The 19334-nt window shown below is 42.2% G+C and overlaps 1 protein-coding gene across 1 annotated transcript in view; it reads right to left on the reverse strand.

Annotated features, from left to right (window-relative positions):
* Window positions 1–17813, reverse strand: part of STK11 (serine/threonine kinase 11) — a 175404-nt gene extending 157591 nt beyond the window's left edge. Inside the window, exon 1 of the mRNA XM_036767136.1 lies at window positions 16353–17813. Within this exon, the coding sequence (XP_036623031.1) occupies window positions 16353–16642 (290 nt within the window). The 5' untranslated portion in view covers window positions 16643–17813. The remainder of the gene's footprint in view (window positions 1–16352) is intronic.
* Between the last annotated feature and the right edge of the window lie 1521 nt (window positions 17814–19334).

The following is a 19334-nucleotide window of genomic DNA, read 5'->3' on the forward strand; positions in this document are numbered from 1 at the left end:
GGTGGGTGGGGAGGGAAGAGGAGAGAATTTGGAACTCAAAGTTTTAAAAGAAGATGTTCAAAAAAAAAAGTTTTTGCATGCAACTAGGAAATAAGATATACAGGCAACGGGGTATAAACATCTATCTTGCCCTATAAGGAAGTAAGGGAAAAGGTGATGGGGGGAAGTGGGGTGACAGAAGGGAGGGCTGACTGGGGAACAGGGGAATCAGAATATATACCATCTTGGAGTGCAGGGGAGGGTAGAAATGGGTAGAAAATTTGTAATTCAAACTCTTGTGAAAATTAATGCTGAAAACTAAAAATATCAAATAAATAAATAATGATTTGAAGGAAATAGTATGTTAAAAGGTAGAGGCAAGGAAGGAGTAGATTGCAGGTATGGAGTACAGTTTGCGCAAAGACAAGGACATCAGACATGGTGTGTCATATGTGAGGACTAGTAAGGAGGTCTGGCTGGACCACACAATGCAGAAAGGGAAGAAATGGGTAATAAGACTGGGGAGGTATTCCCAGGCCAGGCTGTAAAGCATTTTAAAAGCCAGAGTGGATTATATTTGAGTTTAAGGGCAATAGGGAGTCACTGGAGTTTACTGAATAGGAGAGTGACAGGAACAGACCTGAACTTCAGGAAAATCACTTTGGCAACTCTGTGTAGGATGGACTAGAGAAGGGAAAGACTAGTGGAAGAGAGACAAATTAAGAAGCTATTACAGTAGTCTAAGTGAAAGAAAGCCTTTAGCAGGGTGGCAGCTCTGTGACCAGAAAAAAGATGCAGAAGATACAAATGACAAGATATGGTAACTAACTGGCTCTGTGGGGTGAAGGAGAGTGATGCCTCAAGTCTAACAACTAGGTTGTGAACAATGGAAAGAAATAAAGAAATTCAGAACATGGGTGGATTTAGGAAGGAAAAGTAATGAATTTTATCTTGAATAGGTTAAATTTTAGATGCCTATAGGACATGCAATTTGAAATATCCAATACTGTTGGAAATGTGCCTAAGGACCTTGTGAGAAAGAAACTAATGCTAGATATATAACTACGGGGCTCACCAGCACAGAAATAATAACTGAACCTATGGAAGCTGATGAAAGATCATTAAGAGAGGGTATAGAGAGAAGAGGATAAAGACTAGGATGGAGTCTTAGTTAACACTCACAGTCAAGGAGCACATTACAGACGATGCTCCAACAAAGGAAAATAAATAAGAGTAATCAGACGGGTAGGTGCTATTCCAAAAGAGGGCAACGTCCCAAGACCCAGAAAGAAAGAAATATCTAGGAAGAGAAGGTGGTCAACCATGTAAGATGCTGTAAGGATCATGAAGGATTAGGCCTGAGAAACATTCATTAGACTTGGCAATTAAGAGTTACCTGGTACCTTTGGAGAAAACAATGTCAGTTGAGGTGTCAGAAGCAAAGGTTGAGAAATGAGAGAGAATAAGGTAAATAGAGGCAATGGGTGTAGATAACTTTTTCAAGGAGTTTGGTTGTAAAATGGGGTATAGAACAACATCTTGAAGGGGTGATGGGGTTATAAGGGGTTTTTTAAGATGGAAGAAACATATTTGTAGGCCCAGGGAAGGAGCCGGGGATAGAAAATGACAGAAGAAAAAACAGAGGGGAAATGATTGTGGGGACAGGACAATTGGTTGGATAAGAAAGACAGGAGGGGATGAGCTCATGAGCACATGGATAGGAGTTGGACTTGGTGAAAAGGGTCACCTCTCCAGAGAAAGAAAAGGAGGGGCATCGTGAAAGGGTCTTGAGAGCTGGCGAAAGGGCAAGGAAGAAGTTCACAGCCAAGGAGGTAAGAAGAAAAGGGTTGGAACAGTCTATGGGAGAAGGAAGAGTAAAAGGATTATTTTGCTGCACTGTGGGCCCAGTTAAGGTTAAATAACAAATCTGAAGTGGACCTAGTCATCCTGGTGTGATTTTCTTGGGCTCTATTCAGTAGCAAATGAGTAGGAGGAGAAAGAAATGGTGTAAGTAACCCAGCATTGGGGTTTGCTAAAATATGAATGTAGAAAAGACAAAGGGGTTTTGAGAACAGAGGGCCATGTGGAGTTGAATCAGTAACTACAGTATGGGCAAGACTGAGAAGGGAAGGAAGAGAAGCCAAAGGAGGGGTTATGGCTTGGAGAAGGATTAAGTGGTAGGGTGATTGGAGATCATGCCGAGAATAAAGAACAGGTTTAGGAGAGTAAGGGAGAAAGGGAATGACAGGAGGTTATGATCATAAGCAAGTCCTACTCGTACACCTTCAAAGATGGGGAATCCACCACTCTTGAGAAAGCCCTCTACTTTTGGATAAGTCTGATTGTTAGGAGGATTTTCCCAGATTTTAAACTTAAATTTGCTTTTTTGAAACATTTACCAATTGTAACTGGTTCTGCCCTTGGGAGCCAAACAGACTAATCTCCCCTCCCACAGTTATCACGTAACTTTAAGCATCCCTTCTCCAATGCAAACATCCTCAATTCCTTCAACCAATTGTCATTTGACATGGACAAAAAGTCCTCCACCATCCTAGCCGGCCTCTTCTAGACACTCTGTAGTTTATCAATATTTTACTCAAACTGTGGCAGCCAGAAGTGATGTGTACAGCATGACTATCACCTTACTAGTTCTGGGCACTCTACTTCTCTTAATGAAGCCTATGCTATCTTGGATCCCACAGCACACTACAGATTCACACTGAACTTGCAGTTCAGCAAAATCCCCAGCTCTTTTCCAGGCAAACTGTTATTGAACCATGCCTCTCCTTTCCAGTTATCTATAAAATGGATTTCTTTGTACCCAAGTGCAAGATTACATTTATGCCTACTGAATTTCATCTTGTTAGATTAGGCCCAGTGCTCTAACCCAGGGCTGTCCAAAATGCCGCCTAAGGGCTCATGCCAGCCCACAGGGCAATTTATGCAGCCCACCTACAAGCACAGAAGTTTACATAAACGCTTTAGTAAAGGAAGCCCAGCTACTGCAAAGCTCTCACTAAGATGGTAAATCAAAATATACTGTCTATTGTTTCAATAAAACCTAAGGTTGGACAGCCCTGCTCTAACCTATTAAGATCTTTTTGAATCCTGTCATCCAGTGTATTAATTATTCTTCCTAAATAGGACAAGGTCAAGCACAGATCTTTACGATACCTGCATGGAGACCTGCCACAATGACACTGAACCCCTAGCCTTTGGGTACATCGATCTAACCATTTCTGAATCTACTCAATTGTATTACTGTCTAGTGTCGTCTCCATTTTTTCTAATCAATTGGCCAGTGTTTATTATGAACTTACTATATGTCAAGCATTGGGCTAAGCACAATAGAGATACAAAGACAAAAAAATGAAACAGTACCTGCCTCCAAGGAGCTTATGTTCTATCATGGGAGATATGTGTATATAGATTTAGTTATGTACAAAGTAATCCATTTGGCCTAATTACAAGGGCCTCATTTTTGAAAATGTGACTAATAACAGTTCTGCTGCTTCTTTTGTCTGAGTGTTAATGAAATGAAAAATAAGCAGGGAATGATTTATGTAGTATAACACCAATAAAAAACCCCTTCCTGAATACTCTCTCTTCTACTAGTTTCCATGATCCTCCTCTTTCTGAGTTCTCTTCCCACCAGAAAGACAATTCCTTTTCAATCTTCTTGGCTAGAAGATTCCTCTACCTCCCACCCTAAGGCCCTGTCCTGGGCCCTCTTTTCGTTTTTTCTCTATTCTATCTTATTTGGTGATCTCATCAACGGTCCTATGGAATTTAAGACCACAGATTTAAATCTAGAAGGGATCTCAGAGGCCATTCAATTTAATTATTATATCTGCATAGATGATTCACAAATCTATATATACAGATGGAAAACCTCTTATGAACTCCAATCCCATCAACCAAAAACATTTCTTAAGCATTCATTCTCCTAAGAACAGGAGATACAAATAAAAAGTGAAAATATTCCTTGTCCTGAAGAAACTTACATTCTAATTATTCCTATATCACTAACCTTCTCCATTTGGATAGCCTATCAACATTTTAAATTTAATATGTCCAAAATGTGATTCATATCTCCTCTCCTAAACACACTCCTCCTCCAAATTTATTTTTTATGTGCACTGCCACCATCCCAATCACTCAGGTCCACAATTTCACAGTCATATTTACCCTTCCTTCCTTCTCATCTCACACAGTATATCGGCTTCCAAGTGATGAAAGTTCCACCTCCATAACAGCTCACTTCCATCCCCTTCACATATAGCTACTGCTCAATTTCAACTCTCAATAGGCCTATTGCAAGAACTTCCTAAATTGTTCTCCCTAATTCCAGTCTATTCCCTCACTAATCCAACCACTACTCAGCTACCAGAATAAACCTACCTAAATGAAAACTATCAGCATAAGACACCCTATTAATACCAAAATCACAAATATCAAAAGATGCAGAAAAAGTCCAAATTGACACAGCATTCATTTTTTTGGAACACTACTAAAAAGCATAAATATAAACCTTTGCTTACTCTGGTAAACTATCTAAAACCGAAAGTTAGCATTACTTATAATAGAACTATGCTATAAGCTTTTCCAATAAGATCAGAAGTAAAGCAGTAAGCCCAATGTCACTGCTATTACTTAATACAATCCTAAAAATGCTAGTTATAACAATAAGGCAAGAAAAATTAATTGAAGGAATAAACATACACGAAGAAGCAGAATTATTGTTTACAGATGACACGGTTTAAAGAATTCCAGATTTTCAACTAAAAAATGAATCAAAAGAGTAACTTCTGTAAAATAGATATGAAATTAACTCATAAAATTCATCAGCCTTTCTTTGCGTTACTACTAAAATCCAGCAGATGGAGACAAAGAAATTTCATTTAAAATAAGTACAAAATGTATAAAATATCTGGAAGTTAACCTACAAATTCGGTCAGGATTTACATAAACACAACTGCAAAACATCTAACACAAAAAAGGGAAGATGAATAACCAGAGAGATATCCATTGCTCATGGTTGTTCTATGCCAATATTTTTTTAAAATGAAGATGCATTAATGAAATACTATAATGTAATTAAAATGGACAATTATAAGGAATAAAAAGAGCTATAAAAAACTTATAAAATGACACAAAATTTTGAAAAGCAAAAGAGTAAACAATAGAGAAAGATTAAATAATGTTAGGATGACCATAAGGTAAATAGAAAGCAAAAGAACTCTAACCCTCAGCTACACTTCAGAGTACTGATAGAGAAATATCAATCCCTCCTCTATGCAGAGAGGTGGTGGTAGACTATAGGTGCAGAATGACATATATTGTCACACCCAGGCAACATGTTGGTTTGTTTTACTTTGCTAAGTAAGGAGGCACAGAACTGTGGAAAGAAGGGCTACTGAAATCTAGCATCATAAAACTGAGTTCAAACCCTAATTTCCCCTTACTACTTGGAGAAAGTTCCCTCACTCTTCTGAACCCATTTCCTCACCTACAAAACATGGAGGTTGGGCTAAATGTTCTCTGATGTTCCTTCTAGCTCTAAATAAATGATCCAATGAATTGTGTTTTTTTGTTACAGGCGGGTTCTAAAGGAGGTTAGGGAATAGGTGTGTTAATCACTGGGGAGCGATACTGATGTCAAACAAAAAGTATCAATAAAACATTAACTTAAGTAAAAGTTTTAAATGATCTAAGACACAGATGAGAACATGTCATGCCTCTAATCAAAAATCTTTAGTGACTACCTACTCACTAAATAAAGTTTAAATCCCTTTTACCTGATACTCAAAGCCACTAGACCAGTGAAAATTCCAAGAGTCAAGAGTTAGTGTAGCCTAGTTGTCTGTGTTATTATGGTACTGTTCTCTTCCTGCACTTCCTTCTACTAAACTATAAATGCCTTGAGGACAAGAATTTGAGTACCTGGTCTAGTACTCTACCCACAAGAGATGCTTAATCAAAGTTTGTAGAAATGCTGAAATACTCAACATTCCTTTGCTCAAAGTTTCCCTACGTATGCAGTGGTCTTCTCTCACCTTATACACAGCACAGGCCTGACCATGTCACTTCCCTGCCTGGTGAATGACTGAAGAAACTACAGGCAGCTAAGTGCTGAAGTAGATAGGGCACCAGACGCAAAGTCAAGAGGACCTGAGTTCAGACACTTACTTAGTTGTATGACTTTGGGTATTTCACTTAACTTGTCTACCTCAGTTTCCTGATGTATAAAAATGAAGATGACAGTAATAGTACTACAGGGTTGTTGTGAGGATACAATGAGAGAACATTTGTAAAGTACTTTGAAAATCTCAAAACAATATATAAATATTAGCCATTATCAATAAATGCCTCTTATCTCTGAGATCAAACACAATCTCTTCTGTTTGGCATTTAAAGCCATGGTTCCAACCTACATTTTTCAGCTTATTACATATTACTTGTCTTCACTGGCCTTCTTGCTGTTCTTCACATGTAGCATTCTTTTCCCATCTCCATGCCTTCCATGCCTGAGATGTATTACCTCTACAACTTTGGCCGTTAAACTTCAATCTGGAATTATACTAAAAAAGTTACTAAAATTGTAATACCTTTTGACTCTAGGTATACACACCAAGAAGGTCAAAGTTAGACAGAAGGGTCCAATATACTATTAATTACTTAAGAGTAACACTTTTTTATGGTTGTGAACAACTAGAAACAGAATAGATGCCTGACAACTAGGGAATGCCTAAGCAAACTGGAGTTCAGGAATATAATAGAATATTACTGTGCCATAAGAAACAGTAAATGTAATGATCAAACTTAGCCCCAAAGAACAGATATAAGAATTGCCTCAGGGCAGCTAGGTGGCACAGTGAGTACAGCACAGGCCCTGGAATCAGGAGGACCGGAGTTCAAATGCGGCCTCAGACACTTGACACACTTGCTAGCTGTGTGACCTTGGGCAAGTTACGTAACCCCAACTGCAATGCCTTCCCCCGTCCAAACAAAGAAGAAGAAGAATGTGCCTCCTTCCTTTCTTCGCAGAGGTGGGAGACTAAAGCGATGAAACACTAAATACAAATGATGTTAGTTATTTTTGCTAAACTCCTTTTTTCTTCCACTTTTTTATTCCTTGTGATAAGTGATGGCTCTATGGGCAGATTAGTAGAAAATGTATTTGGAAATGAAGATTATGTAAACTCAAATGATAACAAAGAGAAAAACATTTTAAATCCCTAGCTTCCTTCAAAGCTAGTTTAAGTATCACCTCCAAATGAAAACATTCCTGATTCTCCTCCCACCCCATAAATTACCTGGCATTACTTATTCTATATTTTGTAATTACTTACATGTGCATAGACTGTATCTGCACGGTGGAATGTTAGTTCCTTACGTCTCTGTATCCCTTTTGCCTGGCACATTAGAAATGTTTAATAAATGCTTGATGCTTTTGAAATCCTACTCATCCTTTAAAAGCCAGTTCAAATGCCACCTTCTGTGATTCCCCACCTCAGCTGTAAATGATTTTTTCTTTCTCTAATTTGATTACCATCTCTATGTTGACGATTCTCAAATCCACCTATACTGTCCCAAACTCTGGCTACTCTCCAATCTTGCATTTCCAAGACCCTTTCACACATCTCAAACTGGATGTCCAGTAGACCTCTTCAACTCCATGTGCCCCAAACAGAACTTAATCTCTTTCCCCCACCCCACCACCACCTCATCCCTTCCCTATTACTGTAAAGGGCAAAACTATCCTCCCAGGCCCTCAGGCTCACAACCTAGGCATCATCCTGGACTCCTCACACTCTCTCACCCTCCATGACCAAGCTGTTGTCCAAGATTTCATCTTCGTAACATCTCTCCAATATACCCCATTCTTGCCTCTGACCCTGTCACCCCTCTAGTGCAGATTCTCATCACATCGTACCTAGACTATTGCAATAGGCTGCAGGTGGGTCTGGGTCTGCAGGCCTCAAGTCTCTCCCTACTCCAGTCCATCCTCTATTCAGTCACTCAAGTAATTTTCTTAAAGTGCAGGTCTGATCACGTCACCCCTCTAACTCAATAAACTCCAGTGATTCCCTACTGCCACCAGTATTAAATACAAAATGCTCTGTTCAGCATTCAAAGTCCTTCATAACCTAGCCCCCTCCTACCTTTCCAGTTTACTTATACTTCACTCCTCTACACTACTCTTCTTCCGATGAAGTGACACTACATCTCTTGGCACCAGGCATTTTCTCCAGCTGTTCCTCATGCCTGGAATGCCCTCCCTCCTCCCCTCAGACTACTAACCTTCCTGGCTTCCTTTTAAGTCCCAACTAAAATCCCATCTTCTACAGGAAGCACTCCCTAAGCCTTCTTAATTCCAAGGCCTTCCTCCTGTTAATTATCTTCTTTTTATCCCGTATATAGCTTGCTGTGTATATAGTTGTTTGCAGTAAGCTCCTTGAGGATAGGGGCCCTCTTTTGCCTCCTTTTTTATCCCCAGCAGTTAGCATAGTGCCTGGCACATAGAAGACACTTAATAAATGTTTATTGATTGATTCTAACTTCAGATAGTTCTCTGTCCTTCTCCAGTTATCACTTCCTATATTGCACTCTAATTATTTCAAAGTTATTATTAGTTATAGAATATTGCATATTTGTTTACGTGTCATATCTCCTCTGCTGGATAAGCCTTAGACCCTGTCCTCTCAGAGCTAGCTTACAATCCAGCAGAGGAGACACAACAAATATATAAATACATTACAAAAGGACTGACTGAACAAATTAGTTACCAGGAATAACAATAATGGTCAATTTTTAGAGTTTTTCTTCCAAAAGAATTCATCTAAATACAACAAAAAAGCACCTAACTCTTCCCTTAAAGTTAAGCTCCTAATACCCCTCTTTTTTTATATAAGGACATTTTCTATAATCGGATTGGCCCAGTAATGATTTACTACATGTGGCTTTTTTGGTTTATTAGAGAAGAAAATCAATAAACATCTATGAAGAGAAAGCCCAGGGCTGAGGACTCAGACCATCTGGATTATGCCGAAATACAGGAAGTGATTCTTAAATTGGAGGAAACAGTACTCAAGAGTCTATATGTAAAACTTGACAGAAGGGGGTGGCTGAACAGCATCAAGTCTAAACAAATTTACTCCACACTGAAGATCTAAATTAGACTTCTTGCCTATTTCATTTTTTCTCTGGAGATTGGTAATGGCAACATTCATTTTGGCTCCTTCAGAAGCTCAGAAAAAAGCAGAATGCCTGTTTGGTTGACTATGGAATCATTGGCTGACTAACCAAAAAAACCCAGAAAATTAGGGTCATAAAAGTTGTTCATGCTTTGCAAAAGAGTGGAAAATAGTTGCATGAATAATTAGCTTGTCAAACTAAAACAGAGAAAAACTAAAAGAATTTAGGCTAAGACTCAATGACATTGCCCTGGAGGAAATTCTAGCTTGGTACGTCTGAGAACAAGCCTTGAATCATACCCCACGAATAGCAGTCTGCAATACTGACGCTTAGACTGCTCTTATCACCTCAATGCCTTGCGTTCTCCAAACACTAAAATTTAGAAACATAAGACCTTAGAGCCAAAAGAGATCTTACAGGTTCTCTAAATCAATGATCAAATGAGGTAATATCTGTAAAGTGCTTAGCACAGTGCTTGGCACATAGTAGGCATTTTTTAAATGCTTATTTCCTTCCCTGTATTACAATTCCCCACCCCCACCCTCCACCTTTTTACAGACAAGGAAATAGCCCTGATGAGGCAAAAATGACGTGTCCAAAATCACACAGCAAACTAGTCTGAGAGCCAGGACTGGAGCTCAAGTCATCCAACAATCAGGTGGGCAGGAAGCCACATGCAGGACCTATGTAACTGCGTATAGCAAAAATCAACTACTCATTTGCTCAAACATTTAAGTACCCAAGTGCTTAAAGTATTTTGCCAGGTGCTAGAAGACAGATGTAGCCCGAATGTCTCAAACTCTCTCCTAAAATAACTCAAGTCCAAGGACCTGGGGGAGGGAGAGGGAAAGCAGAGGTGGAAGGCTGTCAGTCTAGAGCACTTAGAGCAACACCAACTTGCTACTGCACAGTCCATATATCATCGCCTGATCAGTCACTATAAACAGTTTATCTACATATGCTTTATTTCTGAAAAATGGAAGATTCGCTGACAGGGGACTAGGCAATGCAAGAGTAAAATGTGGATTCATTTTACTTGACTATATTTGTTACGAGAGAAGGCATTTGTGGAGGGGTGGGGGGGAAGCTGGACAGTAGTGAAAGATATGGAAAAAAAAAGGAAATAAAAGGGCAACAATAGAACACTTTTTAAAAATACACAAAAGAAAAAAATTCGAAATGGGACACAATCAGGGCAATTTTGTTACCACTCTGTTAAATTTAACATAGTTTTAAAAACCTGTACATAACAAAAGTTGAAGTTTCATAAGCCATTCTCTTTGCTGTTTTTTTTTGTTTGTTACTGAAACGTTCATGTTTGTTGATGGCTATGTTCATTAAAAAAAAAAAACAACTCTCCCCCCCTCCACACACACACACACACACACACACACACACACACACACACAAAAGAGTAAAGGTTTTGCTAGGAGATAATCTTACAGTCAAGTCACAAGGGGAAAGAGCAACTGAGAGGGAGAAATCACTCTATTCTTCTACAAGACCCTCTCCCCTTATTGAAGATTCCTATTTTTCCCCTCCAATTTTTTGATCACTCTTGTCTTGTTTATTAACTGACTAAAGCCTGGTCCTGCCACTAAGGAGCTATGGGACCTTGGGAAAGTCACCTAATCTGTTTCCTCATCTATAATATGACTGGGGGGAGGGAGAGGAACCAGAAGAGTGGGACCCTACAGAGAATTTCTAGACTTGTCTTAACTATCTCACTTTAACAGTCTTTGAATCAACATTCATTTTTCCCGGTTATTCAAAGTCCCTGATACTTTTCCCCCAAACATTTCTTCTAAGGGCAGTTTCTCCTTCCCATTCTTCTTCCTCTCTTGGACCTCAAGAAAAGCCCTCTTCAAAGCTTAGCATATAGTGTGGAAAACACTTGAATTCTTGTTCCAGTTTACTTACAAGAATAATTCTTCCAGTCTTAAAGTGCTGGAACAAACTAATGAATTACTTCCCTGCGTTCCTCCAGCTCACACTGTCCATTAAGGTCACATCTTTATTTCAAAATCATTCCTTCTTTCTGCCAAATGAAGTGACAAGACAAACAGTGAAATAACCAGAGACATCCAAGACCCTTGTTCTAGCTACACTCCTAAGGCAGCAATAGGTTAATAACAGAAGGGATGCAAACCATATTCCCAAAGCAAAATTTTCCCAATACTTATCTCACCCAGGGAGAAAGAAGAGTAAGATTCTCAAGCAACAGCCTGAACTTGATACACCTCACCTCACAAAAACCACAGCTCACAAAGTCCAAGCCCCTTGTTTTCAACTTGCTGAAATCCTGACTTTTAACATGCAAATCCAGGCATCTGCCAATCAATCCAAATATAGTACCTGGCTTCACACAGAAAAGAATAGGAAGTCGAAACCTCTACAATTTCTCCACATTCAGTCAAATAAAGACTCCTAAAAATTTGATAATGAATTTAACACCATACTTATTCAGGAAGCCATTGCCAGCTTCAGGGAGGAGCAAATTACTCAGCAAGAAAGAGAAGTGCTGAACAGCTAAATTTTGTCACAGGGGTGTCTTGATTAGCTAAATAAAGTTAACTCCTGTATTACCTTTTTTAGAGAACATAATTTTTGAAGTATTTTAAAGACAAAACATTCAAGTAAAACAGAAATGTTGAACGATACTCTTGAGGCTTGCACCAAAGGTCCCTGATACTTAATTAAAAGAAAGACTATTAGTGTTTACTTTATTAAGCTTCTGATAGACAAAGGATCTTTTCTCCTTACAGCTAGTTCACGTTAGACATAAACTAAAAGAATGAGTTCACCCAGAAACTCATAGCTTAAAGAATCACACCCAACTTCTTTCCCACTCAAGACCTCCTCAGGGAATGGAGGTAACCCTGAATTCTCTACGTCCATGACAGCAGCATCCAGTCTCAAAGGCAACCAGTATCAGTTCAGCAACAAACTGTCATCCAACCACCCAGCCTGGCAAAGTGCAGAGAGCCTCAATCTCTTTTTTTTTTTTTGGAGGGGGGAAGGCAAGGCAATTGGGATTAAGTGACTTGTCTAAGGTCACAGCTAGTAAGTGTGTCAAGTGTCTGAGGCCAAATTTGAACTCAGGTCCTCCTGACTCCAGGGCTGGTTTCACTGGACCACCTAGCTGCCCCAGAGAGGCTCAATCTTAAGACCTATCACCAGTTGGCTGGAATTTTGTTGGCCACAGCAACTCATGGAAACCATCTAAGGTGTGAAGTAAGTACCCAAGCCAATGAAATCACAAAACCCTCTGAAGTATACAAAGCTGTTATCTACATACAACTGGACTCCAACTTCAAATTTTTACATGAAGCCACAGACACTGGTTTAAAAATATAAAATCAGTGCCTTCTCAAAATGAACCAAAGAGAAAAATCATTTTCAGTAGTAGATTCCTTCAGAGCATCAGTTGGGTGGGGCAACAAGGGGACTGAGATCTGAGCGCATGAGTCACAGCCTGCCAAGCAGCTGGTTAGAGGAAGAAGGAGGTGGCAGTTTCTCATATTTCTAACAAATTTAGGGCTCTTAATCAGACACTATGCAGATGGTATAGGCCAAAGGTTAGGGAAAATTCATGACACCCAGGAACCTGGTTTGTAAACCTGAATGCATAGAACAATGCATAGTACACCGATGAAGTGAGAAGCAATAGTTTAATAGAAAGAGCACTGGATAGGAGTCAGGAGTTCTTGGTTCTCAAACCCTGGCTCTGCTGCTCTATGTGATCTAAGACAGATCATTTTTCCTTCAGGGGTCTCAGCTTCCTCATCTTTAAAACAAGGAAGCTGGACAGGATATGTCCTAGGCCAAAGAAGTGGAACAGATTTAGCAACCATCTAGTGCAGTACTCTCTTCTGATAGATGAAGAAACAGAGGAGAAGAGGCCTATTTACCCAAGGTCACAGAGATAACCAATGGTACAGTTAGGACTGGAACCTAGCTAGGTCTCTTAACTCCCATCCCAGAATGTCATGCTGCCTTTTTCAGCTCTGAAATCCTATAGTAGTGGTGGAAGATCATAGGATCTTAGATTTCAAACTAATCAGGAACTTCAAGGTTATCTAGTCCAACAACTTCATCTATCAGATGAGGAAACTAAGGCTGAGAGATTCTGTGGCTTGTCCAAGGTCACCATGAGTAAAGAGAGCCATGGCTGTATTTTGTTGTCATTCAGTCATTCAGTCATGTGTCACTCTTCATGACCCCACGGACCATACTTTCCTTGACAAAGATACTGAGGAGGTTTGCCATTTCCTTCTCCGGTGGATTTAAGCTAGGATCATTACAGCTAGTAAGTGTTTGAGGATGGATTTGAACTCAGGTCTTCCTGACTCCAGCCCTAATTCTCTACCCACTGAGCCACCTAGCTGCCTCCTACGGCTGGAATCCAGGTGCTACAATTCCAAAACAATCTCTCTCCACTGTACTAAAATCATCAGTACTAACCAGCTCTTTAGTAGAGGTAATCGATGTCCAAAAGGACCACAAAGTTCAGAAATCATACTTAATTCCACACCTGTATCCTGTGTAGATCATAAAATGTCTATTGTCTTGGGTAGTGTTTCTGAAAGGAAAACATTCACAAAGATATAATGGAGATCTCTAAATATAAAGTTACTGCAACCCTTCAACAAAAGAATAGTTGATCCTAACCAGCTCCCTTTTCTTCACTGAAAAAGAGCTTTCCAAGTTAATGGAAGGTACTCCTTTGGTAATGGAGAGAAAGTATTGAGAGTTGTTTCTGATGCTTGTTGATATCTCAGGATCTGAGTCAACTCTGTTGATAAAAGTTAATAGACCTTAAAAGATTATTCTCAGGAAGACTCTAAATGCATAACTATGCAACTTTACAGGATATCTATAATGCTTCTAACTAGACCAGGCAGTCCCAAGGACAAAGGGGAAAACTGTCTACTAGTAATACCAAACCCAAGTAATATTAGCTCATATTTGGACAGGGTTTTTATATATGGCTTTACAACCCTATGAGATAGGCAGGGCAAGGGTTATTTACATTTTAAGTGAGCAAGTGGAGATTCAGAAAGGTTATTTAACCCAAAGGCACACAGCTACAGGGCCTGGCTAAGCTGGTACTCTAACCCAAGTCTTCTGACCACAAGGTCCAGGGTTGTCTCCTCTATACCAGCCTACCCCTAAGTACTCAGTAAATATTTGTCAAATGTCAATAGTAAAGCCCACAGAGTCCTTTTGTTGGGGATGGGGTGATGGAAACCATTCAGGGGCAACAGGCTGAATCAGAGCACTGAAATTTTGTGATAAATGGCAAGGCTAGGACTTGAAGCTCAAGCTCCTAACTCCCAGGGTCAGTGTTCTCTCTGCTACACCCCACTGCCTCTCCAGTTCTTTCAAAAACGACTGTATCCACCTAATGCCCAAGAGCACTAAGACATTTAAAGGTCTCATCAAGGAATTGTTAAATTACCCAACTGAGTAAATTTTAAACCTAGATGTTCTGGTTAGGCAAAGGATTAACCTGTGATGCTACCCAATGGAAACACTGTCTATTTAGCAGTGGTGAGATGGAAATGCCCAAATCACAACAAGCAACATGTCCAGGCTTACAGCTCACATTAGTGACACAGGAAGCTAAAATGAGAAGTGAACGGACGCACAAGTGGCATGAGCCTGGATACAGACTCCGGGCCTGTCCCACCTAACCCAAAGTAAAAGAGAGTAAAGTAAAAACAGACCGAGTTTCAGAGCACCCTTCCTAGGCAAACTATGGGGAAAGGAATACACAAAGTACATGGTCTGTTCCATCATGTCATATCATAGGCTAAGAGCTGTAAGGGCTGCTGGAAATTATCTAATCCACACCCTCCTTTTATAGGTGAGGAAACTGAAGCCCATATCAAGGAAACTCGGTCAAGGTCACATTACTGGTCTGTGGAAGGGTCAGAACCAGAACTCAAGTCTCCCAAGTCCTTATTCAGTGCTCTTATCACCAGACCATGCACACTACCCCACTGTAGTCCTACCTTCCAAACACTGTCCCCAAAGAGCTATAGAGGTTCATTTACGATACTTTCTAATGAGAAGATATTTTCTGTTTTCAAAACGAGTTTCCATTAAGAAGGCATAACCTAAGTCTAAGTCTTCCTTTCTTTGGTGTCAAGTTTCACTGCAAAGTGGAAAGTACTAAATCCCAATCACAGAATGACACTGGGTAGCTAAGATGACATGAATGGCTATTTTGTATTAACAAGTAGTTTACTTTCATAATGAATTCAACTCAACCCAGCCAACTCCCTTAACTTGATTTCTGCCATCCTACTATATATCTAACCCTAATCACCCACTTTGTTAAGGTTGGAAGGTACCCTTAGAGCTAATGGACAGGGCCTGATTCATAAAGTTATCTCCAGAAAGAGGTCAGTACAGAGTACAAAAACAGCAGAGGCAGCAAAATATAAAACCACCAGAAATCAGCAATTCACAATGTCAGAGAGAAAAAGGGCCTAAGAATTAATCCAGTTCAACTCCTTCATTTTACAGGGGAAACAGGCCCAGAGGAGGACCGTGACTTGCCCAAGGTCACTTCCCCACCGAGCACCTCAGAGCCAGAAGAACTACAACCTAAGTCTTCTGACTTCCAGTTGAGAACAACTCTTACTCCAGGCAACCTCCCTCACTAGACAGTCACTGATGTTTCTTATGTTACATCATAAGCAAGTTAGGTCTAAGTTTTCCTTCCTGCTGACTGATAAGCTGGTGCAAATAATTCATTTTGGCAACAGCAGGAACCCCTCTGAACAGGATAAACAAATCAAATCTTGTTTGGGCCCAGTAATTGGCAGCATGTCATGCAAAATATCTACTAGTGGCTTAGAAGGACATTCTGTGGAAATGTAAACTTAAATTGAGTAGACAGACACATGACAACAGAGCAAGTAGTTCTATGATAAAGCAAACAGATATGAGTATGGGAGAGGGTGTTAGCGATTTATAGGTTAGGCTACTTAAGTATTTTGCTAATATTACATTCACCAGTTTAACACTCAGTGAGTTATGACCACCATCTGAGAGGTTTCTAACATTTTCTTTAAAATGTGGCATTCATTTGCTTGCCAGTTCAAAGATTTTAAAAGTTGAGATCTAGTTACATTGTTTTCAATGAGCAAGAAGATTATACTTACTTTTTAACATTAGCCTCCCCATTGGGGATCCTTCGCAACTTTTTCTTTTTGAGGATTTTCACAGCTCTCCGGCATAAGGTTTCAGAGTCCAGCATCTCCTTCACTTTCCCATAAGATCCTTCTCCCAGTAAATCCCCCATCAGGTATTTGCCAATGAGTTTGGCTCTTTTTCGTCTTGGCTGGTAGATGACCTCGGTGGAGTCTATTCGGTGGATAAATGTGTCCATACCCACAGACATCAGTTCACTTTCTGTAAACATACCCAACTGCTGTGGTTCTGCCAAATCCATCCTGGATTAAACTCCTTAACCAGGTTTCTTTAGACACACTAGGATCCCTTAATCCAATCTTGAGTTCTTGGTTTTCCCAACTTTTCTTCTCAAAACAAAACAAAAATAGAAGAGAAAAAAAAAAACCCAACTCTTCCAAAGATTGTACTAACGTAATTCAGTAGTCCCTGAAAAGGGTCTAATGCACCCCAAGTGCCTGGCTCTCAAGCAAAAAACAAACAAACAAACAAAAAAAAAACATCAAGAACTTTTGCTCAGGCACCTGGCTTGTTTTTGACCCGGTCTCACTGCTTTGGCTCAGCCAGGTCTCCTCACTCACTGTTGCCCCTAAAAAGGCCCAGGTTGGGTTCTTAAGTGCTAGGTCATTCTCTAGGACTTTAGACCCTTGGACAAATACAGAAGGAAAGTGAAGTCTTTTCAGGACTTTCCATTACCATTGTGTCATGGCTCCCAAATACAAACTGGGATCAGCAGTCAGAACGTGCTCACAGGTTTTTTGCACTTTGAATCCCAAACTTGACCCCCTTTGAAAATAAACTGGTAGTGGAAATTTGATTGCTTGAACGAATTTCCTCTATTGAATATCAATCTCTTGTCCCACTCCGGTGCCCCCCAACACACACACACACACACACACACACACACACACAGGCTCCTCCCCTCTATCTGCCAAAAGTTCAAAGCCCTCAACACTTATCAAGGTTTCACAGGGGACATCCCTTCACTCAGTCTTCCAATTCCTCCCGCTGCTTCCCTCCCCAAAGGTCCCCTACTGCCAGCCCCCAAAGGTCAATGTGAAGACCCTGATCCTGGGGAGCCTCCACCAAAGAGCTCCTGGAAAGAGATCAGAGAAGTTTTCCTTCCCACTCACCCCGACCCTGGGGAAATCCCTCCCTTCAATAAATAAACCTGGGGGGAATGGGATGGGAACAAACTAACCCAATCCCAATTTTCTCGGTTCCCCTCCCCAAAAAAGTGACAGGTAGAGATGAGTACCCCACTCCTCCCAAAGGAAAAAAAAAGGGTAAGGAGGAAGGAGAGGGGCAAACTAAACCCCCACGGTGCTACAGGCGACCTACGGACCCCACAACCCCTTTAAAAACAAAAACAAAGAACAAGTTGGGGGCGCGGGGCTGGGGAGGGGAAGAGAAGTAAACTTAAAAGGAGGGTTCTCACGCCCCCCCTCCCCCGCCCTCCCTTCCCTTTGCTCTCGAGGAGATCTCCAAGCGCTGTCTCTTGCCAGCTCCCCTCCGCCCGTCCCGGAAAGACTCCCGGCGGCTGGGGCTGCGGGGGTCGCCGCTGCTCCCTCGCTCCTTCCCAAGGTAGCGGGCGGGGGGCTGGGGGGAAGGGGCTGGGGCCTCTGGGGCCCCGGGAGACCTGCCCCCTCCCCCCAACCCTCCGAGTCCCGGGCAGCCCGGGACCGGGCCGGGTCGGGCCGGGGCTCGGCTGCCTCTCCGGACCGGGTTCGGTGAAGGCGGGTCCCGCACCGCAGGCCGCCGCCGCCGCCGCCGCTCCCCCACAGCCGGGCCCCGCGCGGGGCAGCTCTGAGGAGGCCGGGCGGCCCCGGGCCCATCCAACGCGGCCCAGTCGGCACCGGGCCCGCTACGCACGCAGGCAACGAAGGAGGCAGAGGGGAGCGGCCGGCGCCCGGGCTCGGTTCCCCCGGCGTCCCCGCCTCACTTCAGAGAGCTCCGGACGGCCGCCTCCCCCTTCCGCACCCGACACGCCGCCGCCATCTTGTTTACCTCCCTCCCCCCGGCCCTCCTTGGCGCCGCCGCTGCTGCTGCCGCCGCCGCCGTAGGCCCCGCCCCCCGCGCGCGCCCGGCCGCCGGCGTGAACGGCCGTTGGCTGGCGCCGAGGGGCCCCCACCCTGCTGCCCTGGGCGATTGGACGGTTTGGACCAGAGCGGGCTCCGAAGCAGGGATTGGTTCCCAAAGGGAACCGCCCTGGAGGGTGGAGCGCGATCTCTGATTGGTCAGGGGAGGGACCCATTCTGAGGAGAGGGCGGGCAGCGGCCCACGGAGGGGGAGGATGCGGGATGGACACTCGAAAGGGGGAAGGGGAGGGGTGAGGTTAAGTGGAATTGGGGGCGGGGCCAGAAAGCCCAGATCAGAGGGCAGGTAGCTAAAAACCAGTTCATAGGATTTACAGCTGGAGAGCGGACAATCCTGGAGACGATTTTGTCTAAGACTTATTTTATAGATGGGGAAACTGAAGCCCAGAAAGGGGAAGAGAAGTCATTATCAGAGATAGGGCATGAACTCAAGTCCTCCGACTCCAAATGTATGTTCTTTACAGCCACCAACTCCTAGGCTACTTCTCAAAAACCTCTTTTTAAATCCAGAAAGGCTAATCGACTGGCCTATAATCAGATGAACAGCAAACATCACAGACCCTAGGGGCAGACCAGTACAGCCCTGAATTATGCAGATGAGGAACTGAAATCCAGAGAAGGTAATATGACATGCGCAAGGTCACATCGCTAATAATCCCTCGAAGGGATTTGAACCCAGGTCCCCACACTCATCCAGCTTTCTTCCATTATACCAGCCTCTTTTGTGGAAATGGGGATGACACTGAACTGGAGGAGAGCTCTCTGCTCCTGCTTGAGCACCGCTGCTCCCAAGCCTGTGCTCGCTGCTCTGGGCTTGCCTTGGCCAAATCCTACTAGGACCGTGTAAGCCTCTTTTGT

This window comes from Trichosurus vulpecula, chromosome 1 (assembly GCF_011100635.1).
Source record: "Trichosurus vulpecula isolate mTriVul1 chromosome 1, mTriVul1.pri, whole genome shotgun sequence".
Classification (NCBI taxonomy): domain Eukaryota; kingdom Metazoa; phylum Chordata; class Mammalia; order Diprotodontia; family Phalangeridae; genus Trichosurus; species Trichosurus vulpecula.